Consider the following 20,546-nt stretch of genomic DNA (forward strand, 5'->3'; position numbering starts at 1 on the left):
AAAGGCAGAAAACCCCCGGTGCCTCAAAATAGCAATATTGACAGCAACATGTATGCGCCTCAATTTCATCCCAAAGACCTGGTAAGAGGAATATGTGTGGAATGATGAAGGCTCAACAGAGAAGACGTGATGACAGACAGACAGACAGACCTACATAATGTTTCCATCACAAGCCGGACCAGAGCTCAGAGCAGTGTATCCATTCAAACCCTGGTTGTGTGCGCATTTTTATGTCTTATTGAAGTCAATTCAAGTCCGTATGCAATCTGTATACTTGGTATATATATATACTTGGTGTATATATATATATATATATATATATATATATATATATATATATATATATATATATATATATATATATATATATATATATATATATATATATATATATATATATATATATATATATATGGTGGATGACAAGTGTTTGAAGTTGGGAGTTGGACGAAGGGTTTGGGCCCCCGCCAGGCGCTTCTGCAGAGGGACATCGATCCTTGCCCACCCGAGTATTTCAGGTTACGGGCCAGGACGTCACTAACAGCCCAAACACACACACATTCTCAGTAGTAGTGTGTGTGTTTGTGCTCCTCTGAGAAGGACACACCTGGTGGAGACCAGGAGAAATAGCAGCAGAGTAACCCCGCTGTTCAGCAGGCTGCCCTCATATCAAACTACCTCAGCCAGAGCCGGAGACTTGCACAGCCTCAGCTCGGGATTCTTTCAGTCGCCTCGAGGATCATTCAGACGCTGGCCACGGTGTTAGGTTTGTCCTGAGAAACAACTGCCCGGTACACGGAGCAGCTGGAGGGGAGGCGGAGCTTTAAAAACTCAGATGAGAGGAGTTGGTAGGAGAGCCTAATATGGGAGCAGCCCGCTAAACGCGCAGGGTTTAACCTCAGCAGCCGGACTGGGTGATGTCTCCCCCAGAGCTCTTGGTTACATCCAGAGTGGTGAAGATCTGAAAGGATAAGGAGAAAAACATCAGGCGGAGCAGCTTTAGATTGCACCTCTGCAGGCTATTTGCACGTTTCAGGAATGCACATTGGACCTTTTTTACAGCTACGTAGAAATAAATTGGTTAAATTATTTGAATGAAGTAAGAGGGGCTTTTCCCCCTCTATTAGATAGAGACAGTAGATAAACAGGAAAGGGAGGAGAGAAAGGGGGGGTGACATGCAGCAAAGGATTCTGAGTGAACATTGCCGTTTATAACTATAGTTCCATAAAAGATTATTAAACTTGGACATAAGCACAACATGGTTAAATTAACAAATTAATAAACATCAAACAAGAGGCGATTGAGCAGCTTAATGTGCTGCAATTATCACCGCACCACATTAACATAATGAATGTGTAATGGCAAGAGCTTAAGTTACGCTAATTAATGCACAGCATGCATCACGGTGGGCAAAACTAAATAGAGATTTACTTTTTGATTCAGCTTGCAATCTGCAAAAACTAAACAGGATTAAAAACACTCTTTCACTGAATTTGTTTTCTTCATGTTAATACTTTAAGCCGCTGCCCGGTTATGTATTCTGATCAAATCTGTGTCTGGCACAACGGGATCATTTACACAGATTTTTTTAAACTACACCACAGACAGTATATGGGAGCCAAGTGCAAATCATTCAAATCAGCCTGCAACGTACAGTCAGGACACCTGCATCATACACAACTTTGTTTGATTTCACAACATGTTTGTTGTGGAAAAAACATTTTGCTCTGGAAAATGTCATGTCCTGGTCAGTCAACAGAATGCTTTTGCAACATACTCAACGGGAAATGTTTGATGGGCACTGGGGAGAGTTTAACAAAAACATTTTAGACTGGTCTGTAATGTTGGGCCAGTCTTCATTTTGCTCTTAGATTAGTCTAGTACAACACTAATGAGTCTAATGTAACAACCTGCCCATCTGGGATAGTAAAGACTACCTTACAAGTTTCACAAAAAGTCTAAAAAGTGAGTCAGCCTATTGATGAGTGCAGCGGTGTCTTGATTCCTCACCAGGTCATCTATTATGGTCTGTACCACATAAGAATATTCAGAAACCAGGATCAAGCGATTACATGCCACAGTGTCGTGGTTTCTATTAAGAGTACTACAGATAGCATATCCATATGTGCACAACGCATAATTTAGATACTCCAAAAACCTGATCATAACCAGGATACTTAAAAAAGGTGCACTAGGAGTTCCTGCATGGTTTCAGCACAATTTAATTTTTGTCTCAAATTGTAGGCATCTCTCCTTGATCCGCTAGCTGCCTGGCCCCTGAACACACCGTGAAAAAGCCCGGTCTCGGGAGACAACACAGGGGTCGTAAACGTCAAACAAGCACTAGGGGCACAGGCTGTGCACCTAAATACAACAAACCACTCCAGCCAATCACCAACAAGATGGTTGGGGGCTAGTTGCGACGGATTCATTTATACTAATTTTGTTTGATTAAGTTTGTAAGCAAGAATGTGAACACTGAACCAAACCAGACCACTAAGAGATGGAAAGTAAAAAAATTAATAAAAACTGATATAAAAAAAAAAAAAAAAGTTGTTGACTTCTTACCTCAGCACAGGTTGGGTGGATGCCGATGGTGGCGTCCAGCTGCTCCTTGGTGGCACCACATTTCATGGCTACACCGAAGCCCTGCGTCACCTCTCCAGCATTTGGACCCAGATAGTGGAACCCAATGACTCGATCCTACAGCGGGACAGGGTCACAGTAACAACAACAACACGATCATTCACGTGACACAGGAAGGGAAACACAATACTGGTTGCTCCAGGCTCAGATTTGATACGGTGCATTTAAAAGCAGTAATAAAAATCATACGTTGTCCAGTTTATTGCAGATGATCTTAGCGTAGCATTTGTTGTTGTCTCTGCCGGGCACGGTGAACTCCAGAGGCCAGAACAGACTGTGGAACACCTGAACACAGAAACCAAGAACACAACGATGGTCTATTACACAGTGTGAACAGCAAAGCTGCATTATATAAGCGCTGAATAACAGCATAATTTCAGCAATTTCTTTTAAACCTTTAAATAAATTAAAAAAAGAGGGAAAGGTTTGTTCAACTACATCTGCAGTCCAAGTCTTCTGGGTGTACTGAGGAGCTCATGGTACTGTTTCATTCTGTAGTAATACACCATATATATTCTGGCTGGCATACTAACCCATCCACGTGCACAAACACGTAGAAATAAAGATCGTGAAATTGTAAAAGGCACAGTCAGGTCGCAAGCAGCAACTTGAAGGAAACCACAGACAAAACAAATCTGATTGGACGAGCTCGTTAACTGGTCAAAAGGCAACACATACACACACCCTGTGTAAGACCATACAAAAGTACAAAACATGAACAATTGAGTCAGCTATGTACAGAATTCAGAGACAAATGAGAAGTTTCAAATTAAGGAGACATACTGCAAATATATTTCCAGCCAGATCTACTCATATAAACAGTATAACAGTGATTTTGAGAACCCAATTTACAAAGTAGGACTCCTGCCTGTCACAAGGTTCACAGGTGAAACAGATAGGTAGAGGCGTGTGTGTGTGTGTGTGTTTTTACCTCAAGGTTGTCCTGCCCATAGAGCTCAGTGGCTCTGTCCTCTGATAGACCACAGGAGCCGTACTCCAGTGGGGTGAAGACCGTGGTGGGAACGTTGACATAGTCGCACTGCACAAACACAGACAGTTACCTTCTGTTTGTCAAGGGAAATACAAAGTCTCTTTGCTGGCGCATGTCCCACATTATTCCAGTCATTATTCAAGAGTGGCCCTGTCTGAAATAACCCTTTCAGGTAGATTCAGACTGCCACGTCCTGTGATCATAGTTAACGTGTCAATGTTAAACTAAAAACTAATTCTACAATACAAAACACAAGTTGGACTGGAATTTCTACACACTTCAGTTAAATTTCCCTTCAGAATGCAAGCATTCACTTATTTTCGAATCATTTTTGATGGATCTCAATTGGTTTTATTCCATACTACATAAACAATAGGGTTGGGCATGGTTTGGATTTTAACGATTCCGATTCTTTCGATTCCGATTCTTTGAGTGGTGGAGTTGAAACGGGTCACATGCTTATTTCACAAATAAGAGGAAAGTTTTATTTTGATTCAAAGGTGGGTTGCAGTTTGACGGGGCTTTTTCAATGTAAAATAAAGCCACACTAGAGCACCGCTTACTGTGCTCCAAGGCTGCAACACAACAAGCACCTGGCTGCTACGGAAACCCAAACTTGCGCATGTTAAATTGGAAAGTGATGATTGGATTTGAAACCAAATCCTCCAAACGATTCCAAACGATTCCAATAAAGAAACTATTCCGATGAAATCGTAATTTTTGAAACTATTCCGATTAGGAATCGGTTCTCGATGCCCAACCCTAATAAACAAAAGCTTCACCATTAATATGAATCATGGAGAAGTCTGACACATTTACTGCCACTGTCATTTATTAATGATAGACTGTGTTTTACCGTTCATACAAATTATCATTGTGATGGCATGTGTAAGTGTCTCTTAAAGCCGATGTACCTTAAGCGTTGAGCCGCCGTAGAGGCGTCGTGCCAGCAGCTTGCCAGCCTGGATGGCTACAGGCGTCAGCTCCCACTTGCCGTCCAGAATGTCTCCAATGGCGTAGATGTGGGGAACATTGGTCTGCTCTTCATCGTTGACTGAAATCTTTCCATTCCTAGAGGATGGTACGGAGAGATCAGCAAGGAGGAACCTACCATGCTTCATTTCAAATGTGAATGACTTTACTTAAAGCGCCCATATTCTGCTCATTTTCAGGTTCATAACTGTATTTTAAGGTTGTACCAGAATAGGTTTACATGGTTTAATTTTCAAAAAAAACCACCATATTTTTGTTGTACTGCACAGCTCTCTCTCACTGCTGCAGATCCTCTTTTCACCTCAACTCTGTTTTAGCTACAGAGTGAGAGTGAGCTAGCTCCATAGACAGTAAAAGAAAGCCTGTTCCTCCAACTTCAGTCAGTTACAAGGCAGGATTAGCCGGGAGACTTCTAAACATGGGTGCACATGCAAGTAGTTCTTTTGTAGATTATGGTGAACTTGTGCGTTGTAGTGCTTTGCTAACGCTAGCATGCTAACGGTTGCGGTTAGCCAGCTCGTTTCGGCTAGTGACGTAAAAACCCGTGCAGATTTTGAGCAGCTCATCCGGAGACTGAAGGAAGGACACATTCAGAAACCGTATCTCACTCGAAACAGCATGGATGGATTGGTTTCAAAGTTTGTATGGGTGTGGAAGCAGCAGAGACACAAAATAACACCCCAAAAAATGTAAATATCGCCAACTTCTCAGTTAAAAATTGAGTTGGTAGGTCAAATCGATTCATATTTTCATAAAAAAAATAATCGTAAATCAAGTTTTTTATAAAAAAAACAAATCGGGAAACAAATCGCCCAGCTCTACTCAAACATAGAGTCAGTTTCAGCGAATATGACAGAAAGTTAGTTTTATAAGGCTTACCTACTGCACCTTTAAGTGAGCTTAAGGAAAGAATTGAAAAAACGGTTTACTTGAAGGTATCTACATAATAGTGACATGACACAGTCATGAACAGATGACACAGTCATGACACATGAACCCTAACCCTACCTTGTCATGACAAAAACCGAATGACACATACAAGTGTTATGTCATAAACATTTATGACTGTTTATAATGTTTATGACACGTTCATGACAGTGTCATGTCTCTCTTATGTAGATACCTTCAAATAAAGCGTAACCAAACAAACTATAGAAGTATTCATATAAGCCATATATCCTACACTGTACAGCAGCAGAACAACAAACCTGTTGATGGCCCCGGGACCCAGTGGCCCTCTGGCTGTGTGTCGGCCTCATCAGAGTACTACTAACGTCATAAGACTGGGTCCATGTGACCCACCGAGCGCTCTTTTAAGCTGGCCTCATGCTGTCTTAATTCCTGTCGGCCTCACAGCTGACCCAGTCAGTCATTCACAAAATAGTGGCTACATTTTCCATACTTCTAATATTGGAATAAATAATCAATTGCAAAACCAATGACTTTATAAGACTGTTTTACCTTTAACTCTAGTTTTTTTTTTTTTATGCAGAGCAAAAGAGGAAAATACAGAAAATGTATTGATAAAAGTAATCACCCTAAATGGAGTCCAATAATATGGACACCAGCACGAAAAACATTTAGATTTAGATTTCACCTTTGTGTCACTTCTTTAATTCATGGTCAATAAACTTAATTTATAGGACATTATACCTCATTTAATAGTTAAGATCAGAGGATGTTGAGTGGATCACAGGACTTGTTTATTTCAACGTTTAGTCAGGAGATGGTTTTGAAACCATTTTAAAAATGTTTCTCAAATGCTATAAAATTGAATAAAAACACCCAAAATTACATCCATGTTAATTTGGGCAGTTTGGGTGAAGAAAAACAAAAACAAACAATTTTCTGATATAAAAAGCTTTGAAAACACAAGGGTTAAAAAGCAGCAGATATGTTGTACAGGGATACTTCTCCTCTCTCCCTACCAAATCTCCCAACACACTCACACCACCCCTGCAGCTAGCCATGGGAAAAACTGCTGAATCACCGTGACTGTACCACAAGTCTTAAAGGCACAGGCCGCCCCATATAACGGGACAGACTTATGTAGGAAAAATAAAGATATACAATGAGATAATAAAACTTACTTGGGGTTGACTTTGACCCCTGCCTTGTCCAGGCCAACCTTGTCTGTGCATGCGTCTCGGCCCACTGCTATCAACACCTGAAGAACAAAGAAATGTATTGTATTTAAAAAGGAAGTCCTTGGGTCCTTCCTATTTTTTTTTTATTTACACAAGAATGGCTAGATGTAGGCTTGAGACAAAACTAGAGAAAAGAAAAAAAAGGTAGTTGTTTGTTGGATTATTTCTGCTTTTAGATGAATTGATAATGCTTGGTTGGTAGCATTAGCAGCCTTTTAAAAAAAATAAAATAAAAAAAAATACTACAATACTAAATAAGTTTACTGTGTAGGTTGTGTCTATGGCTGAGTTCCACATACTACTTCTTCATAACATTGCACCTTGAAATTTGACCCACTTGATCATAAATGAGGCATTGTGGGTCAGATTAGCCAGAAAAACACACTGGCTTGTTACTGCAAAATTCAACCGCAGTGGGACATCCTGGTATTTTTTGGCATACTGCATTTGACATACTGTTACGCGTTCCCCACCCTGCACTCTTTTTCCTTTGTTCAGCTCAGGTGTTCCCGATATCTGATTGAGGGTGCCCCCCCATGGATATAAGAGAGGCCGAGAGACAGACTGAAGCAGCTCTGATCACCGTTGTCTTCGGTTATCTTCTTTTGTGTGTTTCAATGCCTTGAGGATGGAGGCCTGGTAGTCTAGTTTTTGCGGCTTTGTTTCTATTAATTAGTCTACTCTTTAGTTAGGGGGGCTTTCTGGGTCCAACGGCCCTTGATGGGGTTGGCTCAGGCTTCTTCCCTTCTTTTTGGCCAGACCTCCAGACTCCCATAATTTTGGTTTAATCAATAATGGTTAATGTGTGAATAAACCTTCATTTACTTTAACTATCCTCGGGTTTGGCGTTAAATATGTTGACGGTTACATTTAAATTGTGTTTGTTTGCTGTGGCCGTAACACATACTATGTATTGAGACATACTTAATTTTCTTCTGGAATATTAAATAGTATGGTAGTATGGGCATTAGAACACAGGGTGTGTTTATTTACAGCAGCTTCTAGTTGACTCTGAATCATTTTAGCATTGTTGTTGCTCAAGCTAGCAGGAGCCAACAGGGGAAACGTGATTGGCTGAAAGGTGAGAGGACGATGACAACACTACGGTCATGAAAAATGCAATTATGAAATAAAAATGTTGATTAAGAAATAAACATGAGTTTTAATAATTTCAATTATTTCACAAATTGTTCTATAGTAGTATGTATGTATGTATGTATGTATGTATGTATATTTATTAAATACTGAACACTTTAGGGTTCCCTACAAAATTGGCCCAGAAAGAAACATCAAATAATTTCCACAGTATTCTACAACGTTTACAGATGGAAGTGTGAACTGTTCAATACATACAGTGTTGTACTCTCCCTCGATGAGCTCATCGGTTTCTGTGGACTTGGCTGTCACCTTCAGCTTGCCAGGAGTGCCTGCTTCCAGCTCCTCTACCTGACACACACACACACACACACACACACACACACACGAGAAAGTCAAAGGGCAACATTTTTTTGTGCTGTGTCAAATGTCTACCTGAGAGATTAAACTTTTGATGCAAAATGGTCCTGCAGTTAAATCGGATGCTGTATAATTACACCATTCAAAGTCTGATAACTACCAGTTGTACTACCAACTGTACCTTTAAGTAAGATTAAAATTGTCAAATGAAAGGAATCTTTCCTGAAGCATGTGCTGTAATTTGGATGGGTTGAACACATTTCCACTGCAGCTAGTCCAACATGCTTTACATTGCTGTGTGTGTGTGTGTGTGTAAATGAAAGGGCTGACTCAATTAAAATACTCTCTAGTCAGTTTAGTTAACGCTCACCTTTACGGGGACGTATTTGCGGAGGAACTTGACACCGTGCTCCTCCATGTGCTCTCCGGCACGGTTGGCCATGTCCTGGTCGAAGCCCCTCAGCAGGATGGACCGGACCATGATGGTGACATCGAGACCCAGGCCGGCCAGGAATCCACCGCACTCCAGAGCCACGTACGATGCCCCGATCACCAGGGTCTTTCCCGGGCAGTGGGGCAACGAGAAGAGGTCGTCACTGGTGGACAAACAAAGGCAGGCAGAGAGGATATCAAACAAAGCGAGCGGTGAAACATGAAGCTACACTGCTATTCGGCTAACAATAACTTCTCAAGTTTCCATGTGCTTCTCAGTGATAGGGGATTTTTTGGTTAAAAAACACACCTGCTGCGGTTTAAAAACTAACATTTTGACAGTGGCACTACGGTTTTGTAGGACTAAGTGAGCAGCACAAGATCATTTGTAGGCTTCCAAAACATCAGCATAATCAAAGACACCTGGGGACAATCTTACATAACATTTACACAGTTGGGAGATCAACAGATGCCCTGAGACAAAGCCACCCGCCGAGGATGCAAGCGTATCCACATCAGTGAACGGTGTGTTTGTGTTTTCAGAGATCAGACACTGTGGCAAGAGATATTTCTTCAGACATCTGCTGAACCCACCTTCGGATCTAAAAAGGAGCTCTAGATAAGGCTTCCAGTAACACAGCCTGTCATTAGATAGGGCTGGTGGTGTTACAGCCACCATGTAATTGTGCCCTCACCTGGTGATACAGTACTCCTTGTCTCCAGGGATGCCCAGGTAGCGCGGCCTCTCGCCTGTAGCCAAGACAAACTTGGCCGCTGTGTAAAAGGTCTCCTTCCCCCGTTTGTTTGTTGCCTGTCAGAAAAAAACACAAAAAAAAAAAAAGTTATTTTCTTAATGACGTGCAGGACGCTTTTTCTTTCTGCTTTGGGTGAAGCTTGTTCTGTGATCACAATTGGGAAAGGCAAAAACAACAACAATGCGCTAAGGCATCCAATTATGGAGATTAAATGTTTAGCAACAACAAGACAAACACAGGTTGCTACAACAGGTTAAACAACATTTCAGAGCAGACAGCCCTGAGACTGGAACCAAACCAGCAACGCCAGTTAATCATCCGTACGAGGAAAGTTAAGGTTCCTTTATATCATAAGTACTCATTTACCTTGATTTTAAGATTATGTTTTGGACATTTTAGGCCTTTATTTTTATAGGACAGCTGAAGACATGAAAGGGGAGAGTGATGGGGAATGACATGCAGCAAAGGGCTGCAGGTCCGAGTCAAAACCAGGTGAGCTACCCAGGCGCCCCTCATTTACCTTGATTTTGTGTGGTTCAATGAACTCTGCATAGGCATTGACATAGTTGACATTCTTGTCTCTCAGTGCCACCCTGTAGCCCCAGTTCAGCGAGCCAATGTAGTTGTTCACCGCCGTCTTCATCGTCTCCCAGTTGTGCTTCACTGAGAAAGGACAGAATGACTGGAATCAGTGGAATCCCAACAACTACAGACTACTGACATGGTTTGCATCTGATTTACCGCGGCAAACCGGTGTGATGTCCCCCCTCCGTGACCTCCGGGGCCGGTGCTCTGAGCCCTCACCTGTCTCGTCAAACTCCCAGCCGAACTTGCGGGCGTCCTGCATGGCGGTGCCCAGCACGGCCGTCTGGTGCATCAGCTTCTTGGGAATGCAGCCCACGTTCACACAAGTTCCACCGAGACCTGATCTCCCACAACAGAACACATGAGTGAGTTCAAGACCAAATGAGATTAAAATATACACGTGTAGGGCGGATACTAAATAACTATTTTGATTGCGAATTAATCTGTTGATTATTTTCTCAATTAATCGATTAGTCGTGTAGTCTATAAAATGTCACAAAAAAATTGTGAAACGTGTCAGTGTTTCCCAAAGCCCCAGATGGCGCCCTAAAATGTCTTGTTATATCCACAACTCAAAAGATTTACCATTTTATTAGGACTGGGAAAAAAAAAAGAAGCTGGAATCAGAGTTTTTTTTTTTATTTATAAAATCAAAATAGTTGGTGATTCATTTAATAGTTGACAACTAATCGATTAATCTTTCACAGCTCTAATCACGTAACTGGGTATCCTAAAGTGAAAGCATCTTACCCCAGGTTGTTCCTTTTGGTGTTGGCACAACATAGTCCAGTACCATGGCCTTCTTCCCCAATGCAGCAGCTTCCTATTGTCAACAGAGCCAATGTTACTGCATCATTGCATGCATCCTTGATTTATTAATACGTTTTTGCAGACTGTGTGCAAGCTGCTGGCTAAGCTAAGACTGAAAATGTGCTGCATTTAATAGTGTCACCTTTGAGCAGGCCAGGCCCCCCGAGCCTCCTCCGATGACGATCAGGTCGTAGTCATAAGCTTCATTACTGCTCAGTAGCTGCTGCAGGCTGCCGTCTTTATGAGCCTGACCGAAACATTAACACAATGTGGCCTCAATGGTGATCATGTAGTAACCATATGCATAAACTCATTTCAAATCTAGTCAGAAGGACTAAAACATTTCATATTTAATAGAGCTTTTCTTTTTTTCAAAACCGCTGGTATTAGTGACAGCTGTCCCAGTACGAGTGTTGCCATCTCAAGGTTAATCCATTCTTTACTCCGACAGGGCTTCCTGTTAGCCATGCTCTGTCAGCGCGGGCCTCGATTTAACTCTGTCGACCTCGTATTCTGAGCACGGCTCTTCTGTTAATTTAACAATACCGGCGTCTATTAATTCTGTTTAAACTGGTATTTATGCAAAGTTCCAGACAAAGATTAGGCTACACTATTATTAGTATTGTACCATTTGTAGAATTAGATTCCAGTGATGGCTGCGTGTCCGACTCGTGGCATCCAAACATTTCCAATCACTCCAGAGGAAGCTTGTTCAGATTTATTTTATTGCCATTTCTATGGTAGCAACGTAATGTTAAAAAAGTCAGTTTCACCGGAACTCCTTTAGTAGGTGTCCTACATCCTTTATATTTTTTTAAATGGACACGGTGCAGCCAATCAGAATCGAGTATTCACCCAGACCATGGTATAATGTAGAATAATTGGTAGCTTAGCTCACTATACTTTCCAAATAGCTTGCCCAACACTTCCCTTAGCACACCTAGATGTTTTGGTTAGGTCACTTCCATTCCTGCCATGTCTGCTTTGACAAAGACCTACCGATTATTCTTAATCTGTGGTTGGCATTAAAAAACACACCACATTTCATGAGTCATTTTTATGCAAGAAGAGCTTCAGCTTGAGCTAAACAGGCTCGTTTGTATCGCTTCTGGCATCTGAATAAGACACTTGATTGAGTAACATTTCATGCGGAGGACATATACACCATGTTTACAGTGGTGTATAACAAGGATTTTGAGCACAAAAGAGGAAAACCCCTGTAAAACAGTCAATTAGGTGCACACATTTGCTACTCACCTTCATTGTATTGTCACAGCCTCCAACGTGCGTCTTGTTGATGAAGACATTAGGAACAGTTTTCTGTCCGGTCATCTCGAGCAGCATCTCCTGGTAGTTCGTTCCATCCTCTAGACAGAAGGGTTAATGTGGTTTAAATGAAAGTTAATAGGGTTGTTGAATAATAACCATCCATTCAGTACATCTACTTTTCATATGGAAATGCATGAGCAATACATGAACAGGCAAAAATAACAAAAAAGGAGGTAGCATAACATCACATTAGGGCTGCAACTAACGATTATTTTTATTGTCAATTATTTTCTCAATTAATCGATTAGTTGTTTGGTCTTTACAATGTTAGAAAACAGAAAACATGTCAGTGTTTCCCAAAGACCAAGATGACGTTTTTGTTTTGTCCACAACTCAAATAGATTCAGTTTACTGTCACAGAGGAGTGAAAAAAACCAAAACATAAATTCATATTTAAGAAGCTGGAATCAGAGAATTATTACTTTTTATAAAAAATAAATGACTAAAACCAAATAAATCGATTAATTTAATAGTTGACAATTAATAAATTAAGCTTTGCAGCTCTACATCACACAGTCTTCCACTGAGTTCGTAATTTTGTGCTTTCACCACAGACACAAGTAAAAATAAAAAGGCTGCGCTCAAATAGTCACCTTCTTTTCAAAACGTTTCTATGTGGTCAGTTTAACCCATGGTTAAGTCTATTACACCAGTCAGAGTTGACCAGTAAAACAATGCAGCACTGTTGCTATGGTTAACTGAGGTTTATTATTCTTACTAATTTAGACCGGATGTCAACCCGATGTTTGCTTGCCAACATGTTGGTCAAAATCATTCACTCCACTAACCGTGGAAACACTCTTTTCTGCCTTAGCTGCAAGATATGACTTTGTCAAGTCAAGTTTCCTGTTGCGGGCAAACTTCCCCTCAGCATTTACACCCCACAACTTAACCCTCCTGTTGTCCTCGGGTCAAATTTGACCCTTTTACAAAAACTTTCTATATCAAAACTAGGACTTTTTTCTAGTGGCTGTAATTCTGCACCAAGGCTGAATTTCTGGAAAGAGACGTCAGATACAGTATTAGGGGACCACTAAGGTCTATATAAAAGAGACTTCAGATACAGTATTAGGGGACCACTAAGGTCTATATAAAAGAGACTTCAGATACAGTATTAGAGGACCACTAAGGTCTATATAAAAGAGACTTCAGATACAGATTAGGGGACCACTAAGGTCTATATAAAAGAGACTTCAGATACAGTATTAGGGGACCACTAAGGTCTATATAAAAGAGACTTCAGATACAGTATTAGGGGACCACTAAGGTCTATATAAAAGAGACTTCAGATACAGTATTAGAGGACCACTAAGGTCTATATAAAAGAGACTTCAGATACAGTATTAGGGGACCACTAAGGTCTATATAAAGAGACTTCAGATACAGTATTAGGGGACCACTAAGGTCTATATAAAGAGACTTCAGATACAGTATTAGAGGACCACTAAGGTCTATATAAAACTGGACCAGATACAGTATTAGAGGACCACTAAGGTCTATATAAAAGAGACTTCAGATACAGTATTAGGGGACCACTAAGGTCTAAGGTTAGTGGACCACTAAGGTCTATATAAAAGAGACTTCAGATACAGTATTAGGGGACCACTAAGGTCTATATAAAGAGACTTCAGATACAGTATTAAAGGACCACTAAGGGACTTCAGATACAGTATTAGAGGACCACTAAGGTCTATATAAAAGAGACTTCAGATACAGGGGACCACTAAGGTCTATATAAAGGGGACTTCAGATACAGTATTAGGGGACCACTAAGGTCTATATAAAGAGACTTCAGATACAGTATTAGAGGACCACTAAGGTCTATATAAAAGAGACTTCAGATACAGTAGGGGACCACTAAGGTCTATATAAAAAAGAGACTTCAGATACAGTATTAGGGGACCACTAAGGTCTATATAAAAGAGACTTCAGATACAGTATTAGGGGACCACTAAGGTCTATATAAAGAGACTTCAGATACAGTATTAAAGGACCACTAAGGTCTATATAAAAGAGACTTCAGATACAGTATTAGAGGACCACTAAGGTCTATATAAAAGAGACTTCAGATACAGTATTAGGGGACCACTAAGGTCTATATAAAAGAGACTTCAGATACAGTATTAGGGGACCACTAAGGTCTATATAAAAGAGACTTCAGATACAGTATTAGGGGACCACTAAGGTCTATATAAAGAGACTTCAGATACAGTATTAGGGGACCACTAAGGTCTATATAAAAGAGACTTCAGATACAGTATTAGGGGACCACTAAGGTCTATATAAAAGAGACTTCAGATACAGTATTAGGGGACCACTAAGGTCTATATAAAGAGACTTCAGATACAGTATTAGGAGTTGTTGTGTTGTTGGTTTCTGAATATATTCCTAATGTTGATCAAGTACTTCAATCATTCATTGATTAATCATCAGCATCCCTCTATACTTCCTTCATCAAAAACACATGAGACTGTGACAGAAACACCCTCTGCAGGACAGAGCAGTGAGATAAGGGTTTACTAAGATATGGCCTGAGGCAGTGAGTGACTCAGCACGTTTTGTGCTGCTACTAAGCAAGACAACAGCTACCACAACATCCCTTCTATATCACGGAGGACAATTTTCCACTGTGTGGACATAAACGCAACCATGAAAATACATTTTATATTTACATCATAATAAATGAAGCAAGGCAACACCAGTAACGCGTACTTATAAGCTCTACATAAACATTGAATAAATAGTAGTTCATAACACTATGATGTAGTTGGAAGTAGAGCTGCAATGATTAGCCAACTTATCGATTAGTGGATCAATAGAAAAGAAAAAAAACATCGGCAACTATTTTGATAATCGTAAAGTTACTTTTCGTGCAAAAATGGCAAAAAAAAAAATTCAGTTTTCAGCCTTTCAAAGATAGATCTCCTCTTTTCTGTTTTATATCATATTAAACAGTTTGGATTTCGGACTGCCAAAGACATTTAAAAGACATCATCTCGGACTTAATGGAAAATGTCCATCCCAGTTTGTTTGATTTTCGATTAATCGAGAAAATAATAATCGGCAGATTAACAGATAATAAAAAATAAATCGTTAGATGCAGCTCTAGCTGTAAGTAGATAAAAGGACATTTAAAACCATTTCTTTATGTATCACATTTGTCAACAATTCTCATATAAAAAACACATTTTATTACAACTATGTTTTACTATACTTTCATACATCATCTCGTATGTACACCAGCCTCCACTCATGAGTTATGGTTGTTCACAAATACATTAATAAACACCTATATCTACTTACGAACTCATTATGGTCAGTTATAAAACATGTATTCAATGTTTATATATTGTTTTTCATTTGCTAAACAGGTGAAGTAAAGGGTTACCAATGCACCACTCTCTTGAAGTGCTTTTATAACAGATTTTAGCATCATAAAAACCAAGAACTATAGTCCCTTTCCGACCGGAGGGATTTTTGCAGTTCCTAGAACATAACGTTCCTAGAACCCTTTATGTCTCGTGTTCTGACTGGACCAATTTGGGGATTATTAAGTTCCTATGTCCGCAGTTCCTGTAACTCTTTCAGCTCCTACTTCAGGGTCTTTTCCTTTTCTGCATCTTTTTAATATTGTATTAACTTCACTGTTTAGCATGCCTTCTACTTTTGTAAACAGGTCTTAAGTTTATCTTTGCACTCTAAAGTTTGCTGTGTTGCGTTTTACTTTGATATAAATAAAATATTTAATAGAAAAGTGGGTTACTACAGTTATTTGTACATGCACACATAAAGGTAGGCCTACCTGCTTGACTAAAAAAAGAGCAGCAGCAGCTTAAATGGCTGTAGTATCACAAAAAAATATATTGCGGTGGTTAGATGGCTGTGTTATAATGACAAAAAGGTCTTGTGTTCACACTACCATCTAATCACACCTTTTTGACCTTGCGAATTTTGTGTTATCATCGCAAAAGGTCTACACTGGCATTCAGACAACTTTGTCTGAACTCCATTACCCCTCATCCTACCAGTTCCTATGGCCACTTGGCCAGTGCGAACGCAAATGGGAAAAAAACTGTTTTGGGGGAGAGTAGTTAGTAGAACTGTTCAGAAGTGGACAGTTGATGTAACTCCGTTCCTGTAACTACTTGCTTTGATACTCCATACACTTTATGTTGTTTTATTTTTATTTTTTTACAAATCTAAGTCAGTCTGCTTCTCCAGGAAAACCACTGAACTTTCATGAGACATAACAAAATATAGCATTGCACTTATGCTGCAAACTGAACAAAACATCTTAACTTACCTATGAGATCCAACTCCACCACATTACAATCGACTTGCAGCTCTTTGAACAAGTCTTTCACCTACAAAAGAAACAGATGTGTTTTATTTAATTATAGCCTATATTAATTTCCTCAATCGTGGTAGTTTACATATTCCCTAGCCCAAATACACACAACACACCAATAAACCCCGAAACAACCTTTCCTTATTAGAAAAGGTTACCTTTAAATTGCTTGATTTGAACATAATCGAAATACTCCAAATCCATCATTAAAATTAGTCAAAGATTGCTTTGTTTCAAGAAAATCCTATCACGTTAATCCTGTTAATTGTTAGCTAACGTTAACCGCCTCCTCTGTGTGCTATGTTGGCGGAAAACAGAGTTTAAAGACAAAAAGAATTGACCCTATGACAATTTTTCTCTTTTTTTAAACGCTGAAAAAAGTGACAAAAAAATACAAAAATCGCCAAAGGTCACAAAAACAAAAACATCGGAAATATCGACCAAAAAAAAAAAACTTGTTAAAAATAATAAAAAAACATAATTAAAAAACGTGACCAAAAATTGACAAAAACGTCGAGAAAAGTGTAGAAAAATAACAAAAAAAAAAAGTTGAAATTTCGACCCAGAAAACCAGAGTTGCATGGCCGACGGGATGACAACACAAGGGTTAAAGAAACAAGCGCTACTTTGTAGACAGGATGTGTGTTTGACAGTAAAAATATCTCACGTTATATTACGTCCTTACATAATAGCTAGTCCATAACTTTAGATATTTCCCTACGTTAATTAACAGTTTTAAGAAGCGCGACCAAGTTCAGATAAGATGTTAACACGTCTGTGACTTAATGGTATTAACTTAGGCTATCTCCACCAACTATTGACCTATGGTAAATTATATCTAACATTAACAGCTTGACGTTGTTTTATGTAATTCGGCTGATTTATCAGTAATACACTTTGTATTCAGCCTCCAACCTAGCGAAGTCACTGCACGGGTGAATGGACGTGACAAGGAAGAGCCAGCAATTAGACCAATCCCGTGCAACTTCGCGGGTGGAAAGTAGAAGTTTCCGACCAGCTAAAATAAGATATCGTCCCCCTTTTGACAAAAATAAATACCTTACCTTGATACAAAACGGACAGTAGCTTTTACTGAAAACCATCACTTGACTGGAGTCAATAAGCTGCTGTATCCGACATTTGAGTTCGTTCTTCCCGGTGTCATTATCGATGGGAGGCATTTTCAAGGTATTCCCGTCTGCCTGCGCAGGGCAAGCTTCAATAGACGGCTGACAAGAGACTGAGGGGGAACCCCAAATTAAACCGCACCAAGTCTCTCTTAGTAAATGTACGAATGTCTCTCGGCCGACCTTAAATACTAAAAAGCAGATGGACCGCGGATTTGACCTAGGTTTCTCTGCTTCTGCACTCAGCTGCTTGTCTACCAGCCGCGCCAAACCTATTTTACCATTTCTTCTCTTGCTACTAAGGGTGCACTTGATCTGAGTCACCGTTATATCAGCATCGGTCACCCATATCCCGTCGCTCAGCGTTGTTAACGGGAAGAACTCCACCCACACGGTCAATTCCGGGCTTTAAAACGCACGTACCTACGTTAATGTCACAGGGTTGCCTATTTACATGCCGTAAAAGCACAAGAACAACTCTATCCTCGAAATATCGTTATTGAAATAAAAGTTGTTTTTTTAGTTTGACGCGTTTACATATAAATATATAGAAGTAAAGATCTCATACTAGCGACGAAAACAGACGTAAGGGGTCCTACAGGCGCCTGTGGAAGACAGCTAATCCTAAATGAAGGTAGAAGCGAAGCGATAAAGAGCATGTTTGTGTATTCAAGTTTAATATTGATAGCCACAGAATGTAAAGTAGATATTGATAATGTGGTAGCTCTGAGCATTTCAGATTTCTATTCTTACTTAACGTTACGAGTGTTGGTGCATGACTTTGGCAAAAGGCGGTTATCTAGCGCCATCTCCCGGTGAAAATAGACTATGACAAGTAGCTAACAGGTGCATTTTGTATCCCCACCATACAGCTTAAAGGTCCCATGACATGGTGCTCTTTGGATGCTTTTATATAGACCTTAGTGGCCCCCTCCTTTGATGAAGGAAGTATAGAGGGATGCTGATGATTAATCAATGAATGATTGAAGTACTTGATCACCATTAGGAATATGTTCAGAATATTCAGAAACCAACACAACTTTACCTAAGGGAATGCTGATCACATCAGTTTGTAACATTTGCTTATTGGGCTACTAACTTCAAATAGATTGACAATACTTAAAGGTCCTATGACATGGTGCTCTTTGGATGCTTTTATATAGACCTTAGTCGTCCCCTAATACTGTATCTGAAGTCTCTTTTATATAGACCTTAGTGGTCCCCTAATACTGTATCTGAAGTCTCTTTTATATAGACCTTAGTGGTCCCCTAATACTGTATCTGAAGTCACTTTTATATAGACCTTAGTGGTCCCCTAATACTGTATCTGAAGTCTCTTTTATATAGACCTTAGTGGTCCCCTAATACTGTATCTGAAGTCTCTTTTATATAGACCTTAGTGGTCCCCTAATACTGTATCTGAAGTCTCTTTTATATAGACCTTAGTGGTCCCCTAATACTGTATCTGAAGTCTCTTTCCCGAAATTCAGCCTTGGTGCAGAATTACAGCCACTAGAGCCAGTCCCACAATGAGCTTTCCTGTGTCAATATGTGTCATTTCTGTGTCTGTAGCTATTGAGGAGGAAAGAGAGTTGTTAACAGTTGTTAAACAGTTAGCTAAACGTGGTACATACAAAAATGGTAGAAATAAAAGCTAAGTAATGCAAAATCGGCTGAAGTTATTTGCTAAAAGTAATGCGTAAATGGTAGAAACATTCAGCTTCACTCCCAAGTAGTAGCCTAGTAGCAGCTCTGATTGCTGACCACACCAACCTAGATATTGAAACTGTTAACAATGTCACTCATATTAGTTAGAAAGGAATAATTTAACAAAAGGGCACCCTTGACAATGTTTGGGGACTCACAAGAGACAGGATAATAAAATGGAATGATGAAAATCAAAGCAGCCGAGGCCTAAGATATCCTGATTTCTAATCCCTGATATGGGTCAAGCTCCTTAAATGTGCCCAGTCTGACACAGGCTCTTAACATGTTTGATAGGTTCAGAGCTGCAGAGGACATTTGGCAACTGTTTTAGGCTTAGAAGCACTCCTTGTGACAAGCAAATTGATCTTCATGTGTAAATTCGGTGGACTGCACCTTTTAAGAAAATCAAATCATTTCAGTGACATTTGAACTAATCTTTGCCTCTTGATTTGACAAGTTTTCAAAATAAACCACACACACACAAACAAACAAACACACACACACACACACACACAAACACACACACCTGTAACTAAATGTATTTTGTGTAGGGCCGTAGCTGAGGGCATGAGTCCATCCCTCCCCCAGTGCCACCCCATACCCTTAAGAAAAAACTCATCTGATCATAGTAGAATTCATTCATTTAATTTAACAAAAATATTTTCTGTAAATTTGTTCTCCCCGTATGCAGATATAAATTACCTTTATTTACTTTTGTGTGTGTGTGTGTGTGCGTGTGTGTCTACCAATAAGAGGACAATTTGAATTTGGTCATTTTGGGTCTCTTTCAATGACATTTTGCAAATAAAGCCCAGGGCCCCCCCCTCACTCCTTGGGTCCCTAGGCCTGTGGCTGGTAGGCCCGTTCAGTAATCAGTCCATGCCTACATTTATTTTTATTTTGTTTGGGCATTTTCGGCCTTTATTGACAGGACAGCTGAAGACATGAAAGGGGAGAGAGAGAGGGGGGAATGACATGCAGCAAAGGGCCGCAGGTCGGAGTCAAACCCGGGCCCGCTGCGTCGAGGAGTAAGCCTCTATATGGGCGCCCGCTCTACCAACTGAGCTATCCGGGCGCCCTATGCCTACATTTTAGTTTAATGCTTGTAAATTGTAACTGTAGGTCAAAGGCTTATACATTTTATTTGTTTTTTATTATCACATTCTTTCTTTTTTTTCCCACCAAAATAATGAGTGGCTTTTCCATATGCATTTACACGT

The 20,546-nt window shown here is 39.9% G+C and overlaps 1 protein-coding gene across 1 annotated transcript; it reads right to left on the reverse strand.

The window, feature by feature from the left end:
* Positions 1 to 412: 412 nt before the first annotated feature.
* Positions 413 to 18,011, reverse strand: txnrd3 (thioredoxin reductase 3). The gene is made up of 16 exons (XM_028574873.1): positions 17,557 to 18,011; positions 16,448 to 16,508; positions 12,073 to 12,182; positions 10,958 to 11,062; positions 10,756 to 10,828; positions 10,225 to 10,344; positions 9,941 to 10,083; positions 9,361 to 9,476; positions 8,604 to 8,829; positions 8,132 to 8,224; positions 6,722 to 6,798; positions 4,553 to 4,709; positions 3,579 to 3,686; positions 2,837 to 2,932; positions 2,570 to 2,704; positions 413 to 961 (listed from the first exon to the last, which is right to left on the reverse strand). Exons 1-16 carry the CDS (start codon positions 17,671 to 17,673, stop codon positions 899 to 901), a joined length of 1,800 nt encoding a protein of 599 aa, XP_028430674.1. The 5' UTR covers positions 17,674 to 18,011; the 3' UTR covers positions 413 to 898.
* Between the last annotated feature and the right edge of the window lie 2,535 nt (positions 18,012 to 20,546).

The sequence above is a fragment of the Perca flavescens genome, chromosome 4 (genome assembly GCF_004354835.1).
Source record: "Perca flavescens isolate YP-PL-M2 chromosome 4, PFLA_1.0, whole genome shotgun sequence".
Lineage (NCBI taxonomy): Eukaryota > Metazoa > Chordata > Actinopteri > Perciformes > Percidae > Perca > Perca flavescens.